The following is a 24,886-nucleotide window of genomic DNA, read 5'->3' on the forward strand; positions in this document are numbered from 1 at the left end:
CCTTCCTTCGTGCAAATGAGATAAGCACAGGAAACTTGCCATTCATTCCCTCCATTATTGTGATTGCATTAAGCATCATATAGTGCAAACGCTGCCCCTCCCCCCAAAAAAAACAAGACAGAAAAGAAAAAAAGGACAAGTAGTTAAAATGAGGAAAAACTCAATAACATACAGAATAGAAAATGTCGGTTTACATGAGATATGTCTACATAGATCTGGATTTGAACTCTCACTCCAATGAACCTTCAGAATACAGGATGGGTGCCTTATTCCTCTTTGCAAAACAAACAGCTGTGCAGCAAGGAACTGAAATCCTTCTACAACCAAAAAAAAAAAAAAAAAAAAACCAACTGCAACATCATCTACAGTAATATGAAACCATGCAACTGTTTTTAGTGTATTTATTATTTGTGGATGTAGTGCACTTAGTGATCACACAATCTGTTATGATTATTGCTTGCAAATATACAGCTCTGTCTTACCTCTCTGTTTGTTGGTCATTCTTCAGTTTTCTGACCAATAATGTGAGACATGCAGTCTGTAAGCCATTCAATATCATTGGCCTTAACATGTTGAAGGTATTAACTGAAAACAATAACATATGCAGTTGCCAATATGTTTAGGGCAGGTTGGATGTTACGGTACACAATCTCAATCTGTTAATTGGGTGCTGCTTACTTAAATTTACAAACTTACTTCTGACACTTTGTAGATCTAATTTGACCCACCCACTGGATGTAAGGCAGCCTGCATTGCTGTTGTGTTTTCCTTCTCCCAACCAGTAATCATTCACAGTTGCAATATGTTAAAACAAACACTGAGAGAGTGCCTGCATTATGTTTACATCTCCTACATGGATCCAAGTATTTAGGATTCAGCAATTCTAATCAGTTCATATCTCATTTGCATTTTCACCGTGCTAACAGCCCTGAATTTACACCATATAAAAAGGCAACTGTGTAGCTAGGCAAACTGATGGTGAGGAGACTTATGTGCAGAGGACTGAACATATGCTACTTCTTAGAGATATATCTGCACATAAGATTATTGAGCTTCAGACAATATGCTTGCATTTTGTCAGCTACATGTTGTATATGCTGGAATGTAATTAAGAAAATCTGACCAAAGGCTTTTACACTTTTATCTGTATGCATTAGTTAGAAATATGCTGATGCTAAGGAAGGTCATGTTTGTCAAGTCATTTCACAGGTATACATGACTGTCAATTCTTGAAAATGGAATGTGCTGTGATAAATATGTACAAATGTTTCAAGGACAGTTCCTTTGATAGCACTTTTTGAATTTCAAAGATGGTCTGTTACCAAAATGTGTCAATTCTCTGTTCTTTTTTTGGAGGGGGGAGAGTTACTGTACTGGCAGAAACAAGGATGTGTTGCTAATGTTATGTTCCTGTTTTTGCATCCTGCCTGCTGTCACATCTATAGATTGTTCTATGTTTCTCTAGTGGGTAATACTGAGTGGCTACCTATTCTGTTTTATCTGGGAACACTAATTTTGTAGTTATGTGATACTTATGTGTATTATCCTTCTGTTGTCTTCTAGGACATCTAGGAGTATGCCAACCAGATGTGTCCATCCTCAGAGACACTCCTTCACTGCTGCTGATAATCAGGTCATAGTGGATGCCTTTAGGTAACACTGTACCTTCCAGCATGATAGGGGATGGGGAGATATGGAGAATGCAAAATTGGTGCCAAATTGTGGATAATATGAATGCCGTGGAAGGCTATGACAGGATATGAGCAGGTATGCCACAGGGCCACTGACATGATCACATCTGCATGGAGGAGAGCAGCTCTGCAGTGGCCATGACCAGACGGTTACTGCTGGAGGGCCTGCTATGGAGCCACCACTAACACCAAATGAATAATTCCTGGCCAATATCAGGGATCCAGACAGCTCCCAGGAAAGTGCAGTAATGCATGTCCTGGATGTTGGTGCAACAGTTTCAGAACAGCCAGCACATCCCAGGAGGAACTTCTAGGTAGGCTTTGGTATCTCAACAGTTTAATACTGTTGTGTAGTAAAGCAATTGAAATCAATATGTTACTTCTGTGTCACATGAATTATTTTGGGGGATTGAAGTTTGCTAAATGTATTAGTTTAGGATGGAGTTGTCAGCCACATTCTTGTTAAAAGTATAATTAATGGACATATAAAGGGGTAAAAGTATTATCCCCTGTGTTACTGTTAACTCTGATGATGTTGCCCTTACCTTTTGCTTAACTTCTTACAGGATCATCTGGATTGCAGAGGAGAATCTCATCTGCAGATGGTAACCCAAACATTTTTATGTCAGTACTGCTGAGTAATTTAAGGGCGGCCATGGTGGTGCAGCGGTTAGCATTGTCGCCTCACAGCAGGAGGTTCTCCGGTTTGATTCTCGGCTGGGGTGCCTTCTGTGCGGAGTCTGCATGTCCTCCCTGTGGTCGCGTGGGTTTCCTCCGGATGCTCCGGTTTCCACCCGCATCCCAAAGAGATGCAGTAGGTGGATTGGGCACTCTAAATGCCAAAAAGTGTATTGTCATCCCCTTTGGTAAAAACTCTGTACCCATGAACTACCACATAGCTGGTAGTCTACTTAATGCCGAAAATGTGATATGAGACCTTGTGACACAGGTGGACAGTAGTCTCTCCTTTGATAATCACATTGCCACAGTGGTCAGGAAATCCTTCTACGTGGCTCATCTCATCACAAAAGGATTCTCATCCAGAAAAAAAGAGGTCATTGTTCCCCTCTATTCATCACTCATTAGACCCATTATATAGTACAATTCCCCTTTTGGTATGTACCTCACAAGACATCTACAACAACTGGAAAGACCACAGAAATACCTCACAAAGAGGATTACTGGCCTCAAACAGATGCCCTATGCAGACCGTCTCAAAAAACTACAGCTTTACTCCATCGCATATCGCCTACTCAGGGGCGATCTCTGCCTAACATACAAAGCTATGTCAAACCCAGAGCTGTTGGGCATGCTCCACTTAACGAAATCCCAATCCCTCCGAGCTACACGCTCTAGAGACCTTAACCTTGTCACCATAATAAACAGAACATGCTGGAGGGATAGATTCCTGTCCCAGAGACTTCCCATACTCTGGAACAGACTACCTATCTATGTCAAACAGAGCTCCTCATTAGCACTCTTCAAGAAAAATCTTGATGATTGGATGGGAAATGGGAAATTCACCCCAGGGATTATTTCTGTGGCTCTGCTCAACAGGGGCACAGGAAAATAATTTTCTTGGGTGACGAAAGCCAGGGTACATTTTTTTGGCTAGGCTTGTAGGGGCCCTAGGGCGGATAGCCTAGTACCTACCTATGAACCTAAGAATATATAAATTGGCCCTAGGTGTGAGTGTGTGCATGTGTGTGTGCCTTCTGTGGAAGGTTGGGTGCCGGGCTGGCAACGCGACACTGTAAAAACTCCACTGCCAATCATGAGCGGACAGATGATCCGCTGTGGTGACCCCTAACCGGGAAAAGCCGAAAGAAGGAGAAGAAGAAGACTGCTGAGCAATTTAAAGAAATATTTTGGTATGTGCTGTTGATGTCGGGCCTGTTGTATGTATTGCTGTGCTGTCTGTAATAGTTGCACCACTTTTCAATTGTTAGCATATATTGGACTAGTGTAGTGTCAGTATTAATTATTTTCCTATGTTTGCTACTTTTTATCACAAGTGATCATGACAGTGGAAGTGTGGGCGCTCTGCTACTTGATGTCAGTGTATCAGCAGACTCTGATGATGATGTTGACCAAATGGAGGCACAATCAGGCAGTGCAGAGGGTGAATCTGACACTACGGTTGAGATAAAGCCATCCTCTGTGATTCCACTGGATACAGCCAGTAGACCTACACCTACCCATTCCAGTGACCCCACAGATATTGGACAGGTGGACGGCAAGGCCATTGTTAATGGAAGTGTGGTTACTGTGACTTCAGTGCCCATTGACTCTGGCTGTAGCCAAAGTGTGGGCAGAGTACCACTCAGGAGGGTTGATGGGGTGCTCAGAGGAGGCCTGCTGTCTCTCCTTCACCTGGTCCAGGTGTCTCTTCATGTGCCACTCAACATATGTTTAAGACCATCATGGAGGCACAGGCACATTCCCATAGATGCTCCAGACAAATGCACAGTCTTACAGATGTGGCACAGGCTGACATGAGTGACTGCCTGCACTGATTTGCCAATTTAATGTAGCAGATGAATGATATGTTGGAACGAGGAGTGACTGTCATGGAATGAGCATTGTCTTTGATATATCATCTGCTGGGAGGGGGGCAGCATCCTTATGGGTGTAGGTCAGCCACATCATCTGCTGTTAGCAAACATGACCTTGTCTGATCATGCTTTAATAGTGGCACTACTGCCACTGCTCTGTCAGTAAGTGTGTTGTCCACACCCAGACATGGCAGACCATAGGGTCATGGTCCTTTGCATTCCTGTGAAGGGAGCTTATCCAGCAGAAATCAATCATGTGCAGGCAGCAGCAGTGCATCTGACCGTGGGTTTGGGCATGCCAGTGCAACTCCTGGTAGAGCCATTTCTCATGGTTGGGGACAACAACAATGAACTACCACCTCTACCATGCATGGTTCATACCTGTCCAACATACCAAGATGCAGAAGCAGCACAGAGCTTTACTGTATTCATGCAGACACTCACACTCCAATTTCAGATGCTGGACCCCAACAGACACACAAACAACAGTTACATGATTCAGCCATGCAGCTTAAAACTCATTTTGTCTTACTGGCCATTTGTTGATTTATCCAAATGTCTGCCTGCTTCTCTTTCTTACTCACACACACTCACCGGCCTTTTGTGTCAGCCTAGGCCTCCTGACCCCCCCCCCCCCACACACACACACACAACACATTGTGCAAGTGATGATAACTGTGCTATATCCCTGTTTTCTGTCTTTTCAATTCAGGGATACATATACTTTGTGTCTGATGCTCAGGGTGTATAGCTGACTTAGTGCTTAGTATATCTGCATTTGTGGTGTTGAACTAGTAATTTTACCTTTGACTTATATTGGCCTTGGAAAGTTAGACAGTTGATAGCATCAGCATTTCCCAACTTTATTGTGAATGATCTTATGAGGGTTGTGAAGTCAGAAATTGCAATGTGTATTATTACTTTCTAACTTCTCTCTTTAATGATTTTCCAGTGCAGATGTATGGTGCTAAACTGAGGACATGCAGTGATCAGTAATTTTGTGAGGTATGACTGTGTGAATCTTTGATGCCTGAGGCCTATGACTTAATAATGGACACATATACGTCACATAAGTCTCTGCTGTCACATGTTAAGATAATTTCTGTTACAATCTCCCACCTTTTACTTGCTTACAGTACCAGTCAGTGAAATTCAAATTATTACACAATACACTCCAGGTTCAAGACTGAGCTTGTAAATGCAGCAGTTGACACAATTTTAATTCAAGGGCTGACTCTGTCTGATGCAAGCAGTACACAGCCAATAGATGGGGAGGTACAGGTTGTGTGAGTTGCCTGGCATCAATGTTACTATATGTATGCACACAGGAGGAAGGTCTTAGGCCCCAGGTGGTGAGTGAGTGTGCTATGCATTGTCTCTTAGCCAATGCAAGGACATACTGAGCATGCCTTCATATGCCTATACCCACAGCAGCTGGTAGTTCCCCCTCTGACTACTCGTCTGCCAGTGGCTGTGGTGACCTTGGCATTGGTGGTGGGATGTGTTACACTTCTGCTTGCTGATTCTGCTGAAGCTGTTTAATCAGGATGATGTTGTGTAGCATGACATACTGTGAAAATTACAGTACATGTCCATAGATTGTACTGCAGCAGTCTCCCAGATGTATCTAGACACCGGAACAGTGACTTCAGTAGCCCAATCACACACTCTATGATATTTCTGGTTTGAGCATGTGCCTCATTATAGCATTTTTCCCTGGGTGTGTGTGCATTTCTGATTGGTGTCATCAGCCATGGCTCCAGTGCATAGCCTGCATTCCCCAGTAAATGACCCTGTGGGATATCCCCCCTAGCAATCATATAGTATAGTTGGGAGGTGTGCCAGATATATGAGTCATGGTAACTGCCAGGGATACCAACACACATGTTCAACATGATTCCCTTGGCATTACACGCAACTTGGCAGTTGATAGTGTGGTAGCTCTTTCTGTTTATGTTGAGTCTGCCCTGCTCCCCGGTGGTGCCTTCATTTCTATATGTGTGCAATCTGTGGTACCCAGTACTTCAGGGTAGTGTGCTACAGGGCAGAACTCCTGCTTATTTCTGACCCTCTCGTCAGGACTATGAGGAAAATATATGTGATTACTGGCATGTTGGAGCACAGCATTGAGGAATTGAGGAGGATCCTGGATACTGATAAATGTGACAACCCCAGCATGTCCCCTGTTTGCCTCTGAAAGGTACTTGTAGCTAAGACTCTAAGTGCTACACATATCTTTGTCTCCAGTGGGATGGGTTCCCCCTCGGCTGGCTCTGGCTCTGAGTTCAGGATTGCAGAAGTCACAGAGTTGCTGTAGTGTGTCTCTATCCACCCTGTAGTGCTCTACAATTTCCATGTCATGTAGGTTGTGAAAAGTTAAATGGGGCCTAAAAACTTTTCTCCTTCTTGCCCTAGGTCTATTGGCAGCAGCAGTATCATTGGCTTTAGCTTGTAGTATATACAAATGAATTAAAGCAGCAGCAGTCCCTAACATTCTTGCCATGTAGACTACTTTCTGTGGCTGTATTCCAAAAGGTTTTGGAACTCACAGAAAAAAACAGCATGGAGTCTACATGGTTGCTTTAGTGTTGTTGAATAGCTCCACCATGTTGCATTGGTTGATTAGCATGCGATTCAGCTGCTTATGTGTAATTAGCATGCTACAGTTTTTAGCTTGCTTGCACGGTGGTGTGCACCTGTACACAGCAATCTAAAACTCATTGCCGCCAAGTGCACATTGAGTAGGGTTTATTGTATCCCCTCAATTGTTAACAAAAAGTTAAAATGTCTTTTCTTTGCTTAATATTATCTTATTGATTTCTGTTTCAAGATCTACTTCACTAGTTTTTCCAAGATCACTGGTCCTGCAGACCACAAACACGACATCATTTCTCTTTACATCTTAAATAGGTGTTCTAGTCCTTCTCTGCTATTTCTTATATTACTTGCACTTAGGCATGTGACTGCAGTTTTCACTCTATCCAGCCTGGGAAGCATATTTTTGACATTTCTTAATAAGGAATCTCCAATTACTAGTATTTGAGAGTTACTTCCTGTGCAGTGGCTGTCTTCAGCAGTAGTTTTGTTACCAATCTGAACTGCTTCCAGTCTACTCTCGCTACATTGTTGGGGATCATGATTTCTTATTTTCTTTGATCCACCTAAGCCATTCTTCTCCTTTCTCAACATATTTCTCCTTCTGTCTCTTCCATATTCTCATCTCTTTAAGAACCTTTTATTTGTAGCATTTGTACCTTCTGTAATCAGTTTATCAATTCTAGCAGTATTAATGTTTTGTACTGTACCTATGATTCTCAGCTAGAGCGTCTTCTGTGTGGAGACATGCATGAATGGGCGCACCTTCATTGAAGGTTGTGCATCAGGGCCGGCAACTCGGCATGTAAAAATCTACTGCCAATCATTAGCGGACCGGAGTTCCGCTGTGGCGACCCCTAATCGGGAAAAGCCAAAAGACACAACAACTGTACCTATTTTTTCACCATTTGTATCTCTGTCTCTACCTCTACTCCGAATTACTACTTCTACCATATTATCAGTATCAGTATTTTTAATAGATCTGTCTGAACTTGTGTATTTTTTTGTTATAATGACCGCAGGAAAAATATTGGTAGGGTATCAGTGTTTTTTTATAATATTGTCATGTTTATGCTTGGGATTTTGTTAACCAAAGAAAGGCATTTACCACAAATTACAGATCTTAGATTCCAGCCAATGGATTTATCGCCTTACATTTTACAGGATGAACACCAAGTCAATACACCCCCTTCTACTAGGTCATTTACTAAAATGTATTTATATATTTATTTGTCTTTGTTGACCAGGAAAAGTCTGATTGGGTAAACCCCATTTTTAACAGAGGCCCAGGGACAAAAGTTCTATATTTAAAGTACCCATGATATCAATTTATAATTGCAGGGCAAAAACATCTGTACTTGAGCTGGTTTTCATGATTTTTTAAATACTTCTTACATGAACATATCATTTTAACACACACACAGACACACACACACACAGACACACACACACACACACACACACACACACACACACACACACACACACACACACACACACACACACACTGGGAGAAATTAACATAAATTGGCTAATTATTGAACAGAAAAATAAAATACCATAACAGTTAATGTATGTATAGCAAGATGACTGCAGGGAAAAGATCAAACTGGTGTGTTTTTGAAGTTAGCAATAATTTACAGACAGACAAGTAGTAATGTAGTTTAAAAATTGATGATGAGAGCTATATAAAATGAGAAGTTATGGAAATGAGCAGGAGGATAAATGGACAGAGGAGGAATAGTAGTTAGTGGTGGAGTGTGAGAAAAGAAGGAAGTGTAAGAGTTTAGGGAATTAATGCAGTATTAGGAGGAGCTATAAGGTACAAAAGATTGGGAAGCAAAGTGGCTGTAAGAATTGGAGAAAAGTAATTTGAGTAAGGCTATCCAGGTGAGCAGGAAGAACAGAGCAATCTCTAGCATAGGTGCTGTTTAAGCAAAGTTTTGAAACTATTTAAGTTTTCTATCTGTTTTAACAGTGCAGAGATTTCTTTCAGGAGTTTTGGCATGTAGTGGGAGTAGAGAGAGTCTCCAGCAGTGTTGAATGTCTTACTGATGCATAGTAAGACTTTATTGCTAAAGCGAAGGTCTCCAGTGGGAGAGTAATACAATATAGTATTTTGTAATATTGGGCATTCATCTTGAGAGTACAATAGGTTGCAGAAGATGAGCAGTTGTGAGCATGTCAACTGGTGTGGGAGTTCAAACCTATGTAATTGTTTTACTGCAAGACAGTAGTGTGTTTATATGGTTGGCTGGTTGCAAATTCAGCTATTTTGTAGTACAGTATTGATATTTGTACGACTAGGGGAAGCTTATAATAGAGAAGGAAGGAGGTATGTTGCTGCTAAGGCAATCCTTGCTTGATCTGTCAGGTAGTGTTTGGTCATACAGAGGAATTACATTTTTTTGGTGAGTTTTTGTTTGAAAGAAGAAAGTATGTGGTGATCAAATTGAGGTTGTCATCTATTATGACTCTGAATAGTTTAGTTTTGCTTATGGTTTCTATTTTTGGGTTATTACTTGAGGTAATAAATATTCTGGGAAGAAATAGCCAGGGAATTCTTATGGCTAGGCTTGTATAGGCCCTAGGGCCGATAGCCTAGTACCAACCTATGCACTTATAATATGAAATGTGTGTTTCCAGTTAATGTAGTGTTTTGGAATAAATACCATAAGCTTGTTTTTTTTTCTTTTTTTTGGCATTAAGCAGCAAGCTAGAATTTTTTAGTCATATTTCAATGTCCGTGAAAGATTTTAGAGTGATTTCCTGTAATTTTGTTATGGATGGGGCAGAGCAGATATGAGTCATCGGTGTACTGTACAAGAGTGTCAAGTGCTGAAACAGTGTAAAGTTTATTTATGAACATATTAAATAGAAGTGGGCTAAGTATTGACCCTTGTGGAACACTAATAGCGATTGTTTAAAATGCTGAAAGATTTTGCTGCCATTTAATTGCCTGCTGACAATTAAATAAATAACTGTGAAGCCAGGAGAGAAAGAGGGGATGTAGAATTGCAAGTTAAGAAAGGATCTTTTGGAGGGATACTGTGTGAAATGCTTTGAAATGGTCAGGGAATAGTGAAGAAACGAGAATGTCCACATTTCTGTACTGGGTTACTATGCTTAAGTTGAGGAGGGCAGTAGTAGTACTGTGGTTGGCCCTGAAACTGTGCTGGTTGTTAGAGAGGAGGTTGTGTTTGATTATAAGTTTCATAAGCTGAGAGTGAATACTTTTCTCATGGATTTTTGAGAGGGTTGATAGAACAGCAATAGGTCTACAGTTTATTAACTCTGTTGATGTTCCTCCTTTTTGAAGGGCTATAATAATGGATTTTATTCCAGATGGATGGGACATAGTTTTCAGTTATTGACTTGTTGATCAGAATGGAGACATGGAAGCCTACTGCCTCTGCATCTATTCTAAGGGACGCACTAGGAAGGTTGTTGGCAGCTGAGGTTGTTGCTTTTAGTTTGACTAGTAACTTTTTTATGGTTGATTTTGAGATGGGCTGAAATCTAAAAGACAGTGTGCTGCTTTCAAGAATAGATGAAAGATGGAGGGGTGAACTAAGGTGGTCATTGATTAATGGTAGAACTAACTGGATAAAATGAGTGTTGAACTGCATGGCAATGGACTCTCCATGATGGGGATGGGGGAGCAGTCATGGATGTTTCTTTAGCCTGAACTGATGCAGTTGCTTTTACACACAAGTACTGAGAAGAAGATGCAAGCCTTGCTAACAAGTAATTTAACTGGGACTACAAGCTCAGTTATCAAATAACAATAAAGACAAAAAGCAGAGTTAACTTGTATTTACCACTTTGCATGTCTTTTCCTAGATGAAAAGGAAAGAAGAATGTTGTAGTTGGGGGTTCACTAGTAGATGTGCAAAGCCTTGTTTATTGCAAAACTGTAGCTTGAAGTTACATTTTGCAAGTGGTAAAACTATAAGAACTGATATCTGTTTATATCTAATGATGAACAGCACCACCTTTTGAAATGTAATATCACAGGCCCAGTTTAAATAACTGCTTTCTCCTAACTGCCCTAGCTTAACAGTTTTGGGTGTTCACGTCACCAAAACCTGCAGCAATTCTTGCCTGAAAGAAGCTTAATTCATTTCTCATCCTTACTGCAAGAGCTCATTCCCTTCTTCCTCCTTATAGCCAAGTGCATTCTTATTTGTTTTGTTAGGCAAATAAAGTAAAACAAATATTTTAATAAAATAAAAATCACAGCCTGTGGAAAAGTAAGCTGTTATACTGTAGATTAGTCAGCTACTCGGTCCACTGGCATTATTACATCCCTTCTCTGTAGCCATAACTAACAGCTGCAGACATTTCTTGGGGATGATGCATGGCAAATGGATATTAGCCATTTCCCCTGGACTGCTGTATTAGCATGCAGCTTCTCCAGCAAGACTGCTATCTACACTAAGGGTCATGGGGGGTGGGGGGTGGGCATAATGGTAAATCAATCTCTGGGTGAAAAAGGATTACCATAAGGCTTCTACATCATTTTAAGATTATCTGAATCCTAAGGTATGTTTATTTTTATTTATTTCATTTATGCCTTATTAACTGGCTAAGTGAACTGGTTTGAAGACCCCTTTATACCAAGACGCAGTCCACTAGGGGAAAGAGAATTACAAACAAAGAACTGATTACATATGGAAAATATTAAGTTAGGTACACTATAAACAGAAACAGACAGTTGCATCAGTATTATATTACTGCAGTGAAATATAAGCTGCAAAACAATATTTATAAATTGTTCAGCATATGTGTGCACTAGCAAAGAAATCACAAGTATTTGGCAAAGCTAGACAGAAGTTGCTTACATGCTAAAGTACAGGGAGGCAATGTTCTCAGGTATTAGGTAAGTTGGTTACAATGTGTCATATGGACTACAACAATGGAAACAAATTTAGAAAGGGGAAAAGTATACTGAAAGAACTCAATTAAAAAAAATCCCATTTTATTATAAAATCAACAGCAAAAGACAAAATACTTTGGTATTTATGCCCTGTAAGTATTACATACTTTCTATATTACATAATTCGACTACCTGGCTGTACCTTGGTACAGTCAGTCATCCAAAATAATACTGTTGTATTATACTGCAGCTGTTTCAGTAGCTTGTATCTCTACTTGTATAAATCATTCAGTCTAGAAGACCATATTTGCTGCAGGCATCTTACAATATTGACAAGGTTTGCAAAAGTAAAGCACATACAGATTTTACAGACAAACAATATTCCATGTAAGGTATAGTTCCAAATACAAACAGGTCATTTGTTCAATTTTAATCTACGCTGTCTTGTTATGGTAAACTGGAAAATGCTTATACTTCAAAAAAGGTGCTGAAGACAACAGTTAGTATATGTAGTCACATAGCAGGCCAGATGTAGTCTGTTCCGTTTACTCCACCAATCCATATAAGTTTTCAAAAAAAAGCATCTTGCTTTGATATGATCACCATTCAGACTTTTAAATACATAAAAAATGTTAAGATACTTGTTATAAATGGCATAAACATAAAATAGGTTCATCTGCTTTCCTCTACCTAAAGACAAAACCTTTAAAATCCAAATATTACAATTTAAACTGCAGAATTAGTATATTTTCACACATTATAATTAAATACTTACAATATTCCAACTTGGTTCAATGAAGTCTGCTCCAAGGTATGAGACGTAAGTTGCAAAACCTTCATTAAGCCAGAGATCATTCCACCATTTTACAGTCACAAGGTTTCCAAACCACTGAAATTAAATGAGACTTCTGTAATGATTGGTTAAACAAGTGTGAGAGATTGTCAGAAAAATTAGATACTTCAATGCACATGACTATCTAAGAGAACATTTTAAATAAGAATGAACAGTAAATCAGGCTATTTCATGTGTGCAAAGTGGTACTTTGATACATATTAACCAGACTAGGGCTGCTAGTTTCTTGTCATCATACTGACTTGTAGCATTGGAATTTTACAATATTATCCAGTAATAATAGCTCCACATCTTGGTAACCTGGCCCACCAGAAATAATTGGGGTTAGCACTTTTTTGCCTTGAATTATTACTTTATGAAAACATTAGAATGCTTCATCAACCCAACAGTATGGATTTGAAACAAACATTTTGTTACTTATGTGTATACATATGATAAAGGTGAATTATGCATATACATATGATAATAATGAATTGGCATGTTAGATCCTTTAATGGTAATGAATTCAGCTGAATATAGAAATGATGTATAAGGTTGCTGACATGCATTTCATAATCATGAGTTCTTCTTGAATTCAAAAACATGAAATTGAAGGTAACTTAAACTGAGCTGTTATATAGTGCATAATCCTTCATACTCTTCATGGAGTTGGGTTTACCCACTGTACCCCATTGTTTAATATACTCAGCTCAAATGTCCCCACATCTGAGGAAAAGGAGATTTGCTCATATTCAATGAAAGTAATTTAGAGTGTATTTCACACTCAATGACAGTTGTACTTTCAGCATTTGTAAAAGTACATATTACCAATGCAAACAAAGTCTGGGATTCATGGATGTGTTGCACAATGTGCATTATAAAATAGCATGATGAGAACCAATGCACATGAAGTGGACATCCACAGACATTGCACAATGTGCAGTGTAAAATAGCATGATGAGAACCAATGCACATGAAGTGGACATCCACAGACATTGCACAATGTGCAGTGTAAAATAGCATGATGAGAACCAATGCACATGAAGTGGACATCCACAGACATTGCACAATGTGCAGTGTAAAATAGCATGATGAGAGACAATGCACATGAAGTGGTTACTCCACAGACATTGCACAATGTGCAGTGTAAAATAGCATGATGAGAGACAATGCACATGAAGTGGTTATTCCACAGACTTTGCAGGAAACTACAATGAGTGAAGCTGCACAATGTGCAGCAAATGGAAATAATCACTTGTAAATAAGAAACCCTTATGCAAATGGGCATAATGGAATATGCAAATGCCAAAAACTATGATGGTGGAGTGATTCAGAGATGTATAAAATGAATGGTGGTGCTGCACACCTATATCCAACAGTAAAAATATAGTGATTTATAGACAGGATTTACATTAGACCTAGCAACAGCAATAGTTCAAATAGCATGTGTTGATAGCTTCTATAAGAGCCACTTTTAGCAATGTTGTGGGTCATGGCTGCCCATTCCAATGAAGATGATGTAGGCAATAACTTGCATGTCAATGTCTAACATATCAGCAGATAATTGATTGCTTTGTAGTTGATAGTGATATACTATAGGACCCAGTCAAGCATTATGCATGATATACCCACGCATTTGGGCACTATGTTATGTGCAATTTTGACAGTCTCAGCTACAAAAACCTTTCAGCAAATTATGCAGGATACTATAGAAATATCACAGGATTCTACCTCATGAATACTTATCCAACTCCTCCATATAATGTTACAACATGCAAAAGAACACTTCTTGTTCCTTAGGACACCAGTCAATACCCTACAGAGGATGCAATGTCTCTGAGGTCCTGGGCACCACAGATTGTACCTGTATTACTGTTAAAACCCCACCTTATTCAGAGGAACAGTGATATATGAATAAATCGGTCTACAGCTCCCTGAATTTCCAGGTGGTCTGTAATGCCCAAGGTATTATCTATAATGTGCCTGAGTACCAGCTGGGGAGGTCATATAATGCATGTAGTTGGCATACATCGACCTCATACCAATGGCTCCTGCTAAGGGAATTCACAGAGTCACCTAATTGCTAGATGTTCATTTAGAGCATGCAGTGTTTATATAAATATATATATATATATATATATATATATATATATATATATATATATATATATATATATGTGTGTGTGTGTGTGTGTGTGTGTGTGTGTGTTCAGTGCATTCTGGGAGAAGACCACCTATAATATTACATCTTGTGTACTGAAACATTGTCAGATAAGGTCCTGATCCATGGATGATAATCCCCATTCTCAATCTACAGATGGTGTCTGAAATATTATACAGTGCAGTCCATGTGAAAACAAGTAATTGTGAAAAGAATCATTGGATGTCAGAAAGGTACATTCTGCTTCTTTCACACTTCCAGTGGCACAGTGCATTACGGTATGGAGTTAGGGGCAACATATTTGTGGTGTGTGCCATCTTATGCAACATAGTCCTGTGAAACACAGGATGTGCAGACAGACAACTCCATACCAGGACATGCTATATATGATACAGCAGCTGAAACAAAGAATATAAGATATACAGAGAAAGGCAATGGAAGAGCAGTACCACAGCCAAGGCAGTGATGGGATGCAACACACTGTAACATTAATAGTTGTCTGCTTCCACACCTCTAACCCATGACTTCACAGAGTAATAGATGTATACTATAATACTCAGGCTCTGCAAGGCAGTATATGGTCTGGCCACAGTCTGCATAAGATATCAACAAATCTACACATGACATGGATGGGCATGGTGTAGTTATCATTTGCACAGGTGGAGCCATAGTGACAGATGAATGCAACACTACAATATGGGGGAGAGGTATAGAAGATGAATGTGGCTTCTTCATAGTCAGAGTAATAGGTTTCAAGCATCTTTTTATTGAGTGACAGAGATGGGGTGCAACTACATAACTATTTTTTGCATTTAGTGTGCTGACTCTCTGTGTTGAGGCTGCATCTGTCCTGTGGTAGGGATCGGGTAGTACTAAGGAGTCTTGTTGGGGCACCCTGAAGAGGCATTCTCTGGGTAGAGCCTGATGAATGTTTCCATTCATGATCATGGGGGCCAAACACTGTAGCAGAGTGTGATACTAATGATGTGTATGCAGTGATCTTTCCCATGTGATATGAGATACCCTATGGATATCTGTCTTGTAGCTGGACCCTTCCATGGTCATGGACCACAGGACAGGTGAGGCAAACTGGATGACATTCATGCTGTGCTGAATGGATGCACCTGAGGAGATAACAGTCACTACTTGTTACTTCAGAGGCACTATTGCCTCATTGTGTCAATACCCCATCACTGTGCAAGTAGCACACATCCTCATGCTTGCCAGGAAGCACATTTACCAGCTGTACAACAGTGTGCATCATGGCTGCTAACACCTAGATCACTGACATGTACCATACTGACATTATGGGATTCAAGGAAATTCCCCAAACTGTATGCTAGTGTTTCAAGTTAAATACCTGTGTATACCTCACTATTACATCTCTTCCTCCTCTGTCTATACCTCCCCATCTCTTCTACTTACTAGCTAACTCTCACTGTGATTTCCTTACTCTTTCTCTCCTGGCCTGCTGATTGTTTCTTGTGGTGATTCTTCCTGGCCAGTCCCGCTCCATTCACCCTCACTATGCTCGGGCTCACTTCACTCCCCTCTCACTCCCATTCCCACCCACCCCCATATTATTTCCTTTATACCTAACCACATAATTCCTTCCTCCCTTAACTCCACCCTTTCCTGTCTGCTATAACATTCTAAACACCTTTCTCTCCCCTACTTATCACTTCATAGTTTAGTCTGCTGCAAATCCTCCTTCTTTCTACATATCCCCTACTCCCCCTACAGGTTGTTTCACTTACATTTTACTTCAGCTCTCTAACAGGTCCAACAACTTACTTTTCCTAGTCCCTTATCCACTCCTCACTCCATCCCAATCCTACTTCCCCACCTTAGGCCATGGCTTTTGCAACCCACTCCATTTTCCTCTTGCCTCCATTACTTCTCCTTCTCATTCTTACATCTTGTACTACTTCATTACCACCTGTCCATACAGATCCCACTAATCCCCATACTAAATGTTTCTCACCTCTGCAGTACTCCTCCTCTATTTTTTCCATGAACATCCCTCTGCCTAAAATCAAACTTCCTCCCCCTCATTCTCTAATATCTAAAACAAAGACTAAGTATTTGACTTACAACCCATTTAATTTCAAATGTTACCAACTTCATGTAGCTCTGCTTCTATCAGGAGATATACATCCAAACCCTGAGCCTCTCCATCACCCCACCATGCATAACTCTACCTCTCCCAACTTAATAAACTCATCCTCCCCAAGCAAACATATTTCCTTTTACTCTATGAATGCCCATAGTATTCTAAACAAAGTTAGTGAAATCCAAGCCTGGATAGCCTTCCAAACCCCTGATGTCATCACCTTAACAGAAACTTGGCTAATACCCCAAACTTCTGATAAAGATGTTTCCCCATGGTTATACTATACTCTGCATAGATCACCAAAACAAAAAGGGGTGACGTTGCCATCCTCTTCTCCAACCACCTCACCATTACAAGTATTATGAAATCTATCCCATCCTTTTCTACTGCTGAACTACTTACAGATAACCTTAAAATAAATGACCACACCACTATCACAGTAGCAACCATCTATATTCCTCCAGGAGACAACATTCCTCTGCTCGAAAATATTCTTTTATATTTTCTCAACACATCCCCAATGAAACTATCCTCTTTGGGGATGTCAGCATTAGCTGGTTAACTCTCAGTAATCCAAACTCTAATACTCATATTAATTTATATGGCTTTAGACAGGTAATCTCCCAACCTACTCATAGAAACAATTGTCACACATCTAGTACTCTTATTGACTGGGTACTTTTATCTAATCCTACCGAATATCATAACCCTGAAACCCTACCAAACACCCTGAGTGATCACTCCCCTATAAAAGTGCTTAGGTTCACTCCCCACTTTTCAACACCTCCTAAATTTATCACTTGTTGTAAACTCTCTAACTTCCATCCAGAAACCTTTAATGCACTCCTCTCTAAAGTAAACTGGAAATTCCTTGCCCAACTCCCACTAGAAGAAGCTGTCCTAGCTTTCAACTCCATCTTCCTTAGCATCGTAGACTCACTTGCTCTCCCTTGCAAATTCCGAATTAAGTCCACCATATCTGCTTGGCTTTCAAAAGCCACTCATACCCTTATGATAACTAGAGATTAACTATGGAAAAAATGGTCACAAACTAAGCTCTCTGCAGACTTACAAAAATATAATGAACTCATAAATCTGACAAAAAACACATAAACAAAGATAAAAAGGACTTCTATAACAAACCTCCCACATCCCTAAAATATAATCCTGAAAAGTTCTGGATCTCTATTAACCAAATATTACATCCCGGTAATCTTAGCTCCCCCAGTCCATGTCCTGACAAGAAACTAAAAAACTAAAATGCGGATGACCTAAGTCCTGACAAGACATCTGAAGAAACTGCCACTATCTTCAATACCTATTTTATCGATTCAATATCTAAGCTATTGAACCCTAACCCAAACTCCTCTGCTACTAACATCTCCAACTTTTCTGAACCTACTCCTAATACTATCTCCTCAAATACCTTCTCCCTCAAACCTGTACCTACTAGCTACATCAAAACTTTACTCTCTAAATTAAAACCATGCTCAGCATCAGCTGTCAATATTCCTTCCACTTTTCTTCTACTAGCAGCTGACTCTCTTGCTCTCCCTGTATCTATCCTAATTAATCGCTCTATCTCTGAATCTAAAGTCCCTTCCATCTGGAAACAATGCTACACTCTACCTACACACAAAGGCGGTAACTCTACTGATATCTCTAACTTTAGACCTATCGCTATCCTCTCCCCTCTCTTTAAAGTACTAGAAAAATGTATTCATAAACAAGTTATGCATTATCTATTACAAGAAAATCTACTTACACCCACTCAGCATGGCTTCAGACACCAACATAGCACCACTACAGCTCTATTATCCTTCCTCAACACTGTCTCTATAACTATGGACAATCATAGATTTATTTCTTGCCTATTCTTGGACCAAAAGCTTTCAACACTGTCTCACACTCTCTGCTGCTGCACAAACTGCATAACCTCAACTTCTCCTCTGATACTGTTGCATGGTTCTCCAGCTACCTCACTGATAGATCTCAATCAATGAGATGGCACTCTGCACTCTCCCCTCCTCCCCCTGTCAACATGGGGTGTACCTCAAGGGTCTATCCTAGGGCCTTTACTTTTTAATATCTTTACTAATCAGCTCTATACCTCCTGTCCTCAGTCATCTTAAGTGCAATACGCAGATGACTCTACAGTCATCACCACAACCAACTTTCCCTCTAAGCTCTTCTCAGCTACTCAGGCATCTTTTAACTTAGTTGAAACATGGTTCTCCAACAACCAGCTCCTTAACCCTAAAAAAACAAATCTATTACTCTTCCTACCTAAAAAGTTCAACAATATTAAACCCTCCTTCTCCATACAGTCCCTTAATAATACTCCCATTCAGGTAGAATCCAGTACTAAGCTCTTAGGTGACACCATCGATGATCAGCTTAAATTTGACTTGCATGTTAATAACTGTATCAAAAAGACTCATTCAAAATTAGAGATCCTTTACCATAATTGAATTCAGTACTAAGCTCTTAGGCGAAACCATCGATGATCAGCTTAAATTTGACTTGCATGTTAATAACTGTATCAAAAAGACTCATTCAAAATTAGAGATCCTTTACCGTAACAAGAAATTCCTTACCTCTGAAGCCAAGATTACTCTCTCTCTTACCTACCTTCTACTCAGTCTAATGTACATTTCTCAAATTCTCACAAATCTTAACTCAACACTCCTGACCAAACTCGAATCTACCTACAGCAAGGTAGCTAGATTTGCTGCCCAACAAACCTAGAAATCCCATGACTGTCACTCTCTAAAACACCTAAACTGGCTTGAATTACCCCACCAGTTTCTTCTCTCTGAGCTCCAGATCATCCATTCTATCCTATAACAGCCTTCCTACTGCCCAGCACTATCCCCTCTCATCTCACATTATTCTCCCTCCAGACCTCTCCAAAGCTCTAACCAAGACCTACTACAAATCTACAAAACCAAGTCTAAATTTGGATGCAACACGTACAGCTATCACCCCACTATTGCCTGGAATAGACTTCTACTAGAAATCAGAACTCTTACACATCCTAAACAATTTAAGACAGCCACCAAAGAGCACTTTAAATGTCACTGGTCCTGCCACTGCACTCTCCCTCCTTAACATCCCCTTCTTCTCATACCTTAATCTACTTTCTGCCCTTAACTCACTCTTCTCACTAGCTCTTTCTAATCTTCCTTGACTACTCTTTCTACTGTCTTCTAAAATCTATTAAGAAAATTGCCTCAGAGAAACATTCTATTGCAATTGTCTTGCCTTCATGCAACTACATCATGATAAAACTGGGTTGTTGTAACCACTTACCCCAAAAACTATACTCATCTTAATGACATATTTCTTTTTGTAGACATTGAAATAGTTATGCTATTCTCCTGGTTATTGACACTGTATAACACTGTATTGATACTTGATACTTTGTAATAATTCTGTAACATTACTGTTTAATGCTAATTTATAATGAAAATTGTATAATATGTTGGAGCTTTTCTCCCCGGGCCTCCACTGAAAAAGGGCTCTTCAGCTCAGTCGGACAATCCAGGTCAACAAATGTAAATAAAATGAAAATAAATAATATCCTATGGGCACTGCATCCCACCCAAACATACAAAAGAGTGCCATGTGACTGTGTGGTGGCCCTACATGTGACATATATTGGGATCTGGGTGCTTCTGTACCTTCACACCTTCTCATGTGTGTGTACTATGTTGTCACCAATGTCTGTGACATATCTGAGATGAAATACTCATATATGGTCCACACTACACTTGCATATGTCTCAATTACACAAATTGCACACTGACACTGTTTCCTCCCTGACAGTCACATTAGACATTTCAGGGATGTGCCTACTTCATTACAAACCTGATTGTCATTCTTTCAGTCTTTCTCACTACTGTTGCATGGACATGGCACTTTTACAAAAGTTCAACTAAATTGCAATCTCATGTTTGAAAGTGGTCTTGTGTAAGATAGTGTTGACACTTTATACAACACTATCATGAGCCACTTGACAAGACAGGAAGGCTAATCAGACCAAATAGTTTGGTTTGTGTGAACTGTTTCATCTATACACCAGGATATTCATATCTATAGAATGATCCACACGTGTGCAGCTTGGTATGAGGTGTATGGCATCAATACGCATACACACCATGTCTGGGAATGTGCAGACACCATGCTGCAATGCTATGTTGTGCACTACAGGATTCAGAAATGTACATAAATTTCAGATGTTTATAATTTTTCCTATTAAGTGGATCAATTGAGTGGCCATAGTTACTTCATCTAATGTGAGCTGTAGGTTTCCTGACTATTATGCCAGAAGAGTAGGAGTTTTTTATTCTTCCTGCACAGAGACTTCAACAAATACCTGCTAGAGTAGTCTGACGACCCCTTTGAAAAAGTTGATTCCTGGTTCAGCCTAATACAAGCCATGGACATCAACAGCAATGTACACAGCAATACAATGACCTGACACAGCACCAAAATAACCTGCTCTGTTAGTGGAAGGATACAGCTCAGGACATGCAGCCAGAGTTGTACTGTATGTATTGTTGGTCCATTTATCTCCCACTGTGTTATCTGTTGTCCACCCATACTCAAGAATACTTTATTTATTTTCTAGCTAATGAGGAACATTGATTGGCTGCTGCAGAATGTAGGAGTACCTCTCCAGGCAGTAGGGTGTGTTTGTTTTGCATTAAACTCCAGTGTACAGCTGCAATGCTGTTCATGTCAAGCATGTGTTTTATCATTTTTATTACATTGCATTCCCAAAATTCATGTCCATTTGAAGCAGAGGAGGTGATGCAGCCTTGCTCAGTAGTTTCAACCAGCCTATGTTGCTGCCACTGGGTCATCAATGTTTGTTGAATCTGTCTGTATGGGGTGGAGAAGGGTCCTTTATAGTGAGTGACCTGGGGGATCCTCTGCTGCCTTACATTTCAGTCTGTCAGGAAGGGGGATGAAAGCTCTTGTTCAGAAGGTGAATGGGATGCCACCTGTCATGACATGGAGAGAGAGATATGGAGGATAGTGGCTGATGAGGTGCTTGGGCAGCTGGGCACCCACATCTGCAACATGGAGTGCATTCTGGGGTGACCTGGTGAGTCACTTAACCAGCTGGCTCCTCCCACCAAGTCTCCAGAGGAGCAAATTGTCCATGACATTAGCCACTTGAGCATGTGATGCCTGTGCATATTGCCATATGGGCTTGTCTGTCAGTTTAACATTCTAACAACCCAACCAAGCTCCTTCACATTGCTACCCCTATGTACTGTGTCATTGTCTACATGCTCATTGTCCAGCTCTCTCCATCATCAGTTGTCTACCCTCTGCCTGTATGTGTCCATACACTGTCCAAACCTTCATTGCATGTACACACCCCATTTGTCTGTGTCTGTGTTCCATGTTTGTCTGTCCACATCCACTAGCTAGTTTTTTTCAGTTATTTCATCCAAACAATCCCACATTTCAGTTTCTATCCACCCCTCTGCTTTAATAATGAAAAGTAGCATTTTGTCCCAACAAAATAATATGCCCCCTCCTTTTCACATCATCTATTCCATATTGCTTACTCTTGTGTTTTTCCCTCTGCTTGGTGTACTCCTTTGTCATGATGAACAGGCTGACCACTTTGTTGTGCACATCCATATTGCTGTTCACGTTGAGTGCTGTGGTTTTGCACCACACCTGTCACTTTGTACTACAGGTTGCCACTTGCCACCATGGCATTACAGCTCTGACCTTGTACTGATTCAGGATCAGAGGGATGTCTTTTTATGATACCATGTGTGTTGCCCATGTGCTGTAAAGTAGCACCCCTCCTCTGGAATGCTACAGTAGTATTGTGCTACCTGCTACTGCTGCCAATGTGCTGTAAAGTAGCACCCCTACTCTGGAATGCTGCAGTAGTATTGTGCTACACTACTGCTGCCCATGTACTGTAAAGTAGCACCCCTTCTCTGAATATTGCAGTAGTACTGTGCTACCTGTTACTGTTGCGCATTTGCTTATTATGTCGCCTTTCACTTGGTATACTGATGTTTTATCTTAGCTGTTACATCCCAAACTAGCTTTAGGATGCTTTGTGCAGCACAGTTCCTTAGTATTAGTGCTGTGCAGGCATGTTATTCACCTATATGAATCCCAGCCATAGTCTTCTTCATTTTAGATGCCTCCATGTTTCAGAAGTTCTCTATAATATATGTAGTGTTTATAAGCACATTGTTCTATATGGATCACCTTAACGCCCCACTTCTATACTCAGTTTCCTATAGGTTACTGATAGGCAAGTTATGCCTGGAATACAATGCTACCTTGGATCCAGCTCTGATGGAACTTTTGCACTTCTGCAAAATGAACGACATCAGAACCACTAGATACAATGATATAAATTTTACTTGTAGTATAAATAGGACAGCTGAGAGAGACAGATATGTACCCCAGAGGGTCCATGTTCTGGAACAGGTTCACCTTCCATGTGAAGCAGAGTCCATCACTAACCCTTTTTAAGCATAACCTTGACTAATGGATGACAAATAGGAAATTCACCCTGGCTCTGGCTCTCATGTCTCTGATAGACAGAGGCAAATAATAACGTATGCCCAAAATAGCATATCCCCCCTCCTACATAACCTTTAGACTTCATAACTAGCATACCCCTTCCCAATAAATATGCATGATAGATAGGCACACAACTGGGTTGGGATGCACAGTAGGCTTATAAAGGTCCTGGTATTCATTATCCTAGTATATACCTATGAACCTAAGAACCTATAATGCAATTTTTTATGCATTTTCATATAGTGACTGCCCTTAAAATGGCATATAAAGAGAAATACCTAATTCTTTTAAATGAACTATATTCATGCATAATACTCTCTTGAGCCACGTAACTCTGGGATGATAATTTCTGAATAGATCTATAAATCACTGTGCCTTTTTAGATTGCCAGCTGTACTTTGAAAACAAGGTAAACAGCATAGTACAGTCAATGTATTACTTTTGCCTTAACTTGCAAGTTATATGTTTAATTACCATCAACTGGTTTACTCATGTGATTTGGTAGAACTTATAGGGGTTCTAGAGTAAAGGCCTGATGAACATTGTCTTAAATCTGCTTTCCTACAATATCAGGAATAGTAGTGAACGTCACTAAATGAACTCTATAGAGTTTTTCATACATCACTTCCTTTTATAGCCAGGCTAAGTCACATGTCATTAAAGCAAAATGCACCTAAAAATCACTAGTGCTTTTGTTGTTGCTGTGCATGGTTAAATTTCACCTTATAAAATGCATTACAACCATACTTCTTTATTGACATATTGCATAGAGCCCATCAGCCCCATCTCAAAATTAAAATAAAATGCATTCCAAAATACAATTCCACAAAAATAAATCTTATACTTAAAATAGGCAAATATTACTATGTTGCCACAAGAATATACATGTGTGCCCTCCCCCTAAAAATAAAGTTCAGCTTTTAATTTTAAATAGCTGGAGAGGGAAACTACATCATTTAGTCTGGGCGGGTTAGTGGCATCCACTCTAAATTGCCACATGAATTCTTTAAATTCTAGAAACAATTCCTTCGGTCGCCCCCCACTATCAGGTATTACATGATCAATGGATACAAATTTAAACTTGTGATCTGGGTTCAAGATAGTATGTACAGCCAATACATTCTTTTCATTAACCTTCCTGATGTCATACATATGTTGGCAAATACGAACTTTAAACGCTTTCTTAGTCTTCCCTATGTAAAAACTTTCACAGCCTTGAGATAGGGCAACATATACAATGTCTGTACTGTTACAGTTCAACTTGAAATTTAGTTGAACCGTATCATACCTTGGAATAAAAACTTTTTCTGTTTCTAATACATTGGCACATTGGTTACAGTGTCGACATTTTAACATCTTACCTTTCTTATAGTTTTTATTCCTCTCTTTATTTCTTTCCAACACATCTTTGATACATGGTCTGTCACCAACATTTTTAAGGACCTCTTTGTCACTTTTAAATATAAACCAATTATTTTTTAGAATAT

The 24,886-nt window shown here is 39.8% G+C and overlaps 1 protein-coding gene across 3 annotated transcripts in view; it reads right to left on the reverse strand.

Annotated features, from left to right (window-relative positions):
• LOC122807226 (aminopeptidase Ey-like) overlaps positions 1–24,886 on the reverse strand; it is a 1,536,433-nt gene that overhangs the window by 820,062 nt on the left and 691,485 nt on the right. For all 3 annotated transcript variants that reach the window (XM_044078305.1, XM_044078303.1, XM_044078304.1), the window contains exon 7: positions 12,496–12,609. In XM_044078305.1, coding sequence (XP_043934240.1) covers positions 12,496–12,609 — 114 coding nt within the window. The remainder of the gene's footprint in view (positions 1–12,495; positions 12,610–24,886) is intronic.

The sequence above is a fragment of the Protopterus annectens genome, chromosome 7.part0, assembly GCF_019279795.1.
Source record: "Protopterus annectens isolate FY-2018-M chromosome 7.part0, PAN1.0, whole genome shotgun sequence".
In the NCBI taxonomy this organism is placed as follows: domain Eukaryota; kingdom Metazoa; phylum Chordata; order Ceratodontiformes; family Protopteridae; genus Protopterus; species Protopterus annectens.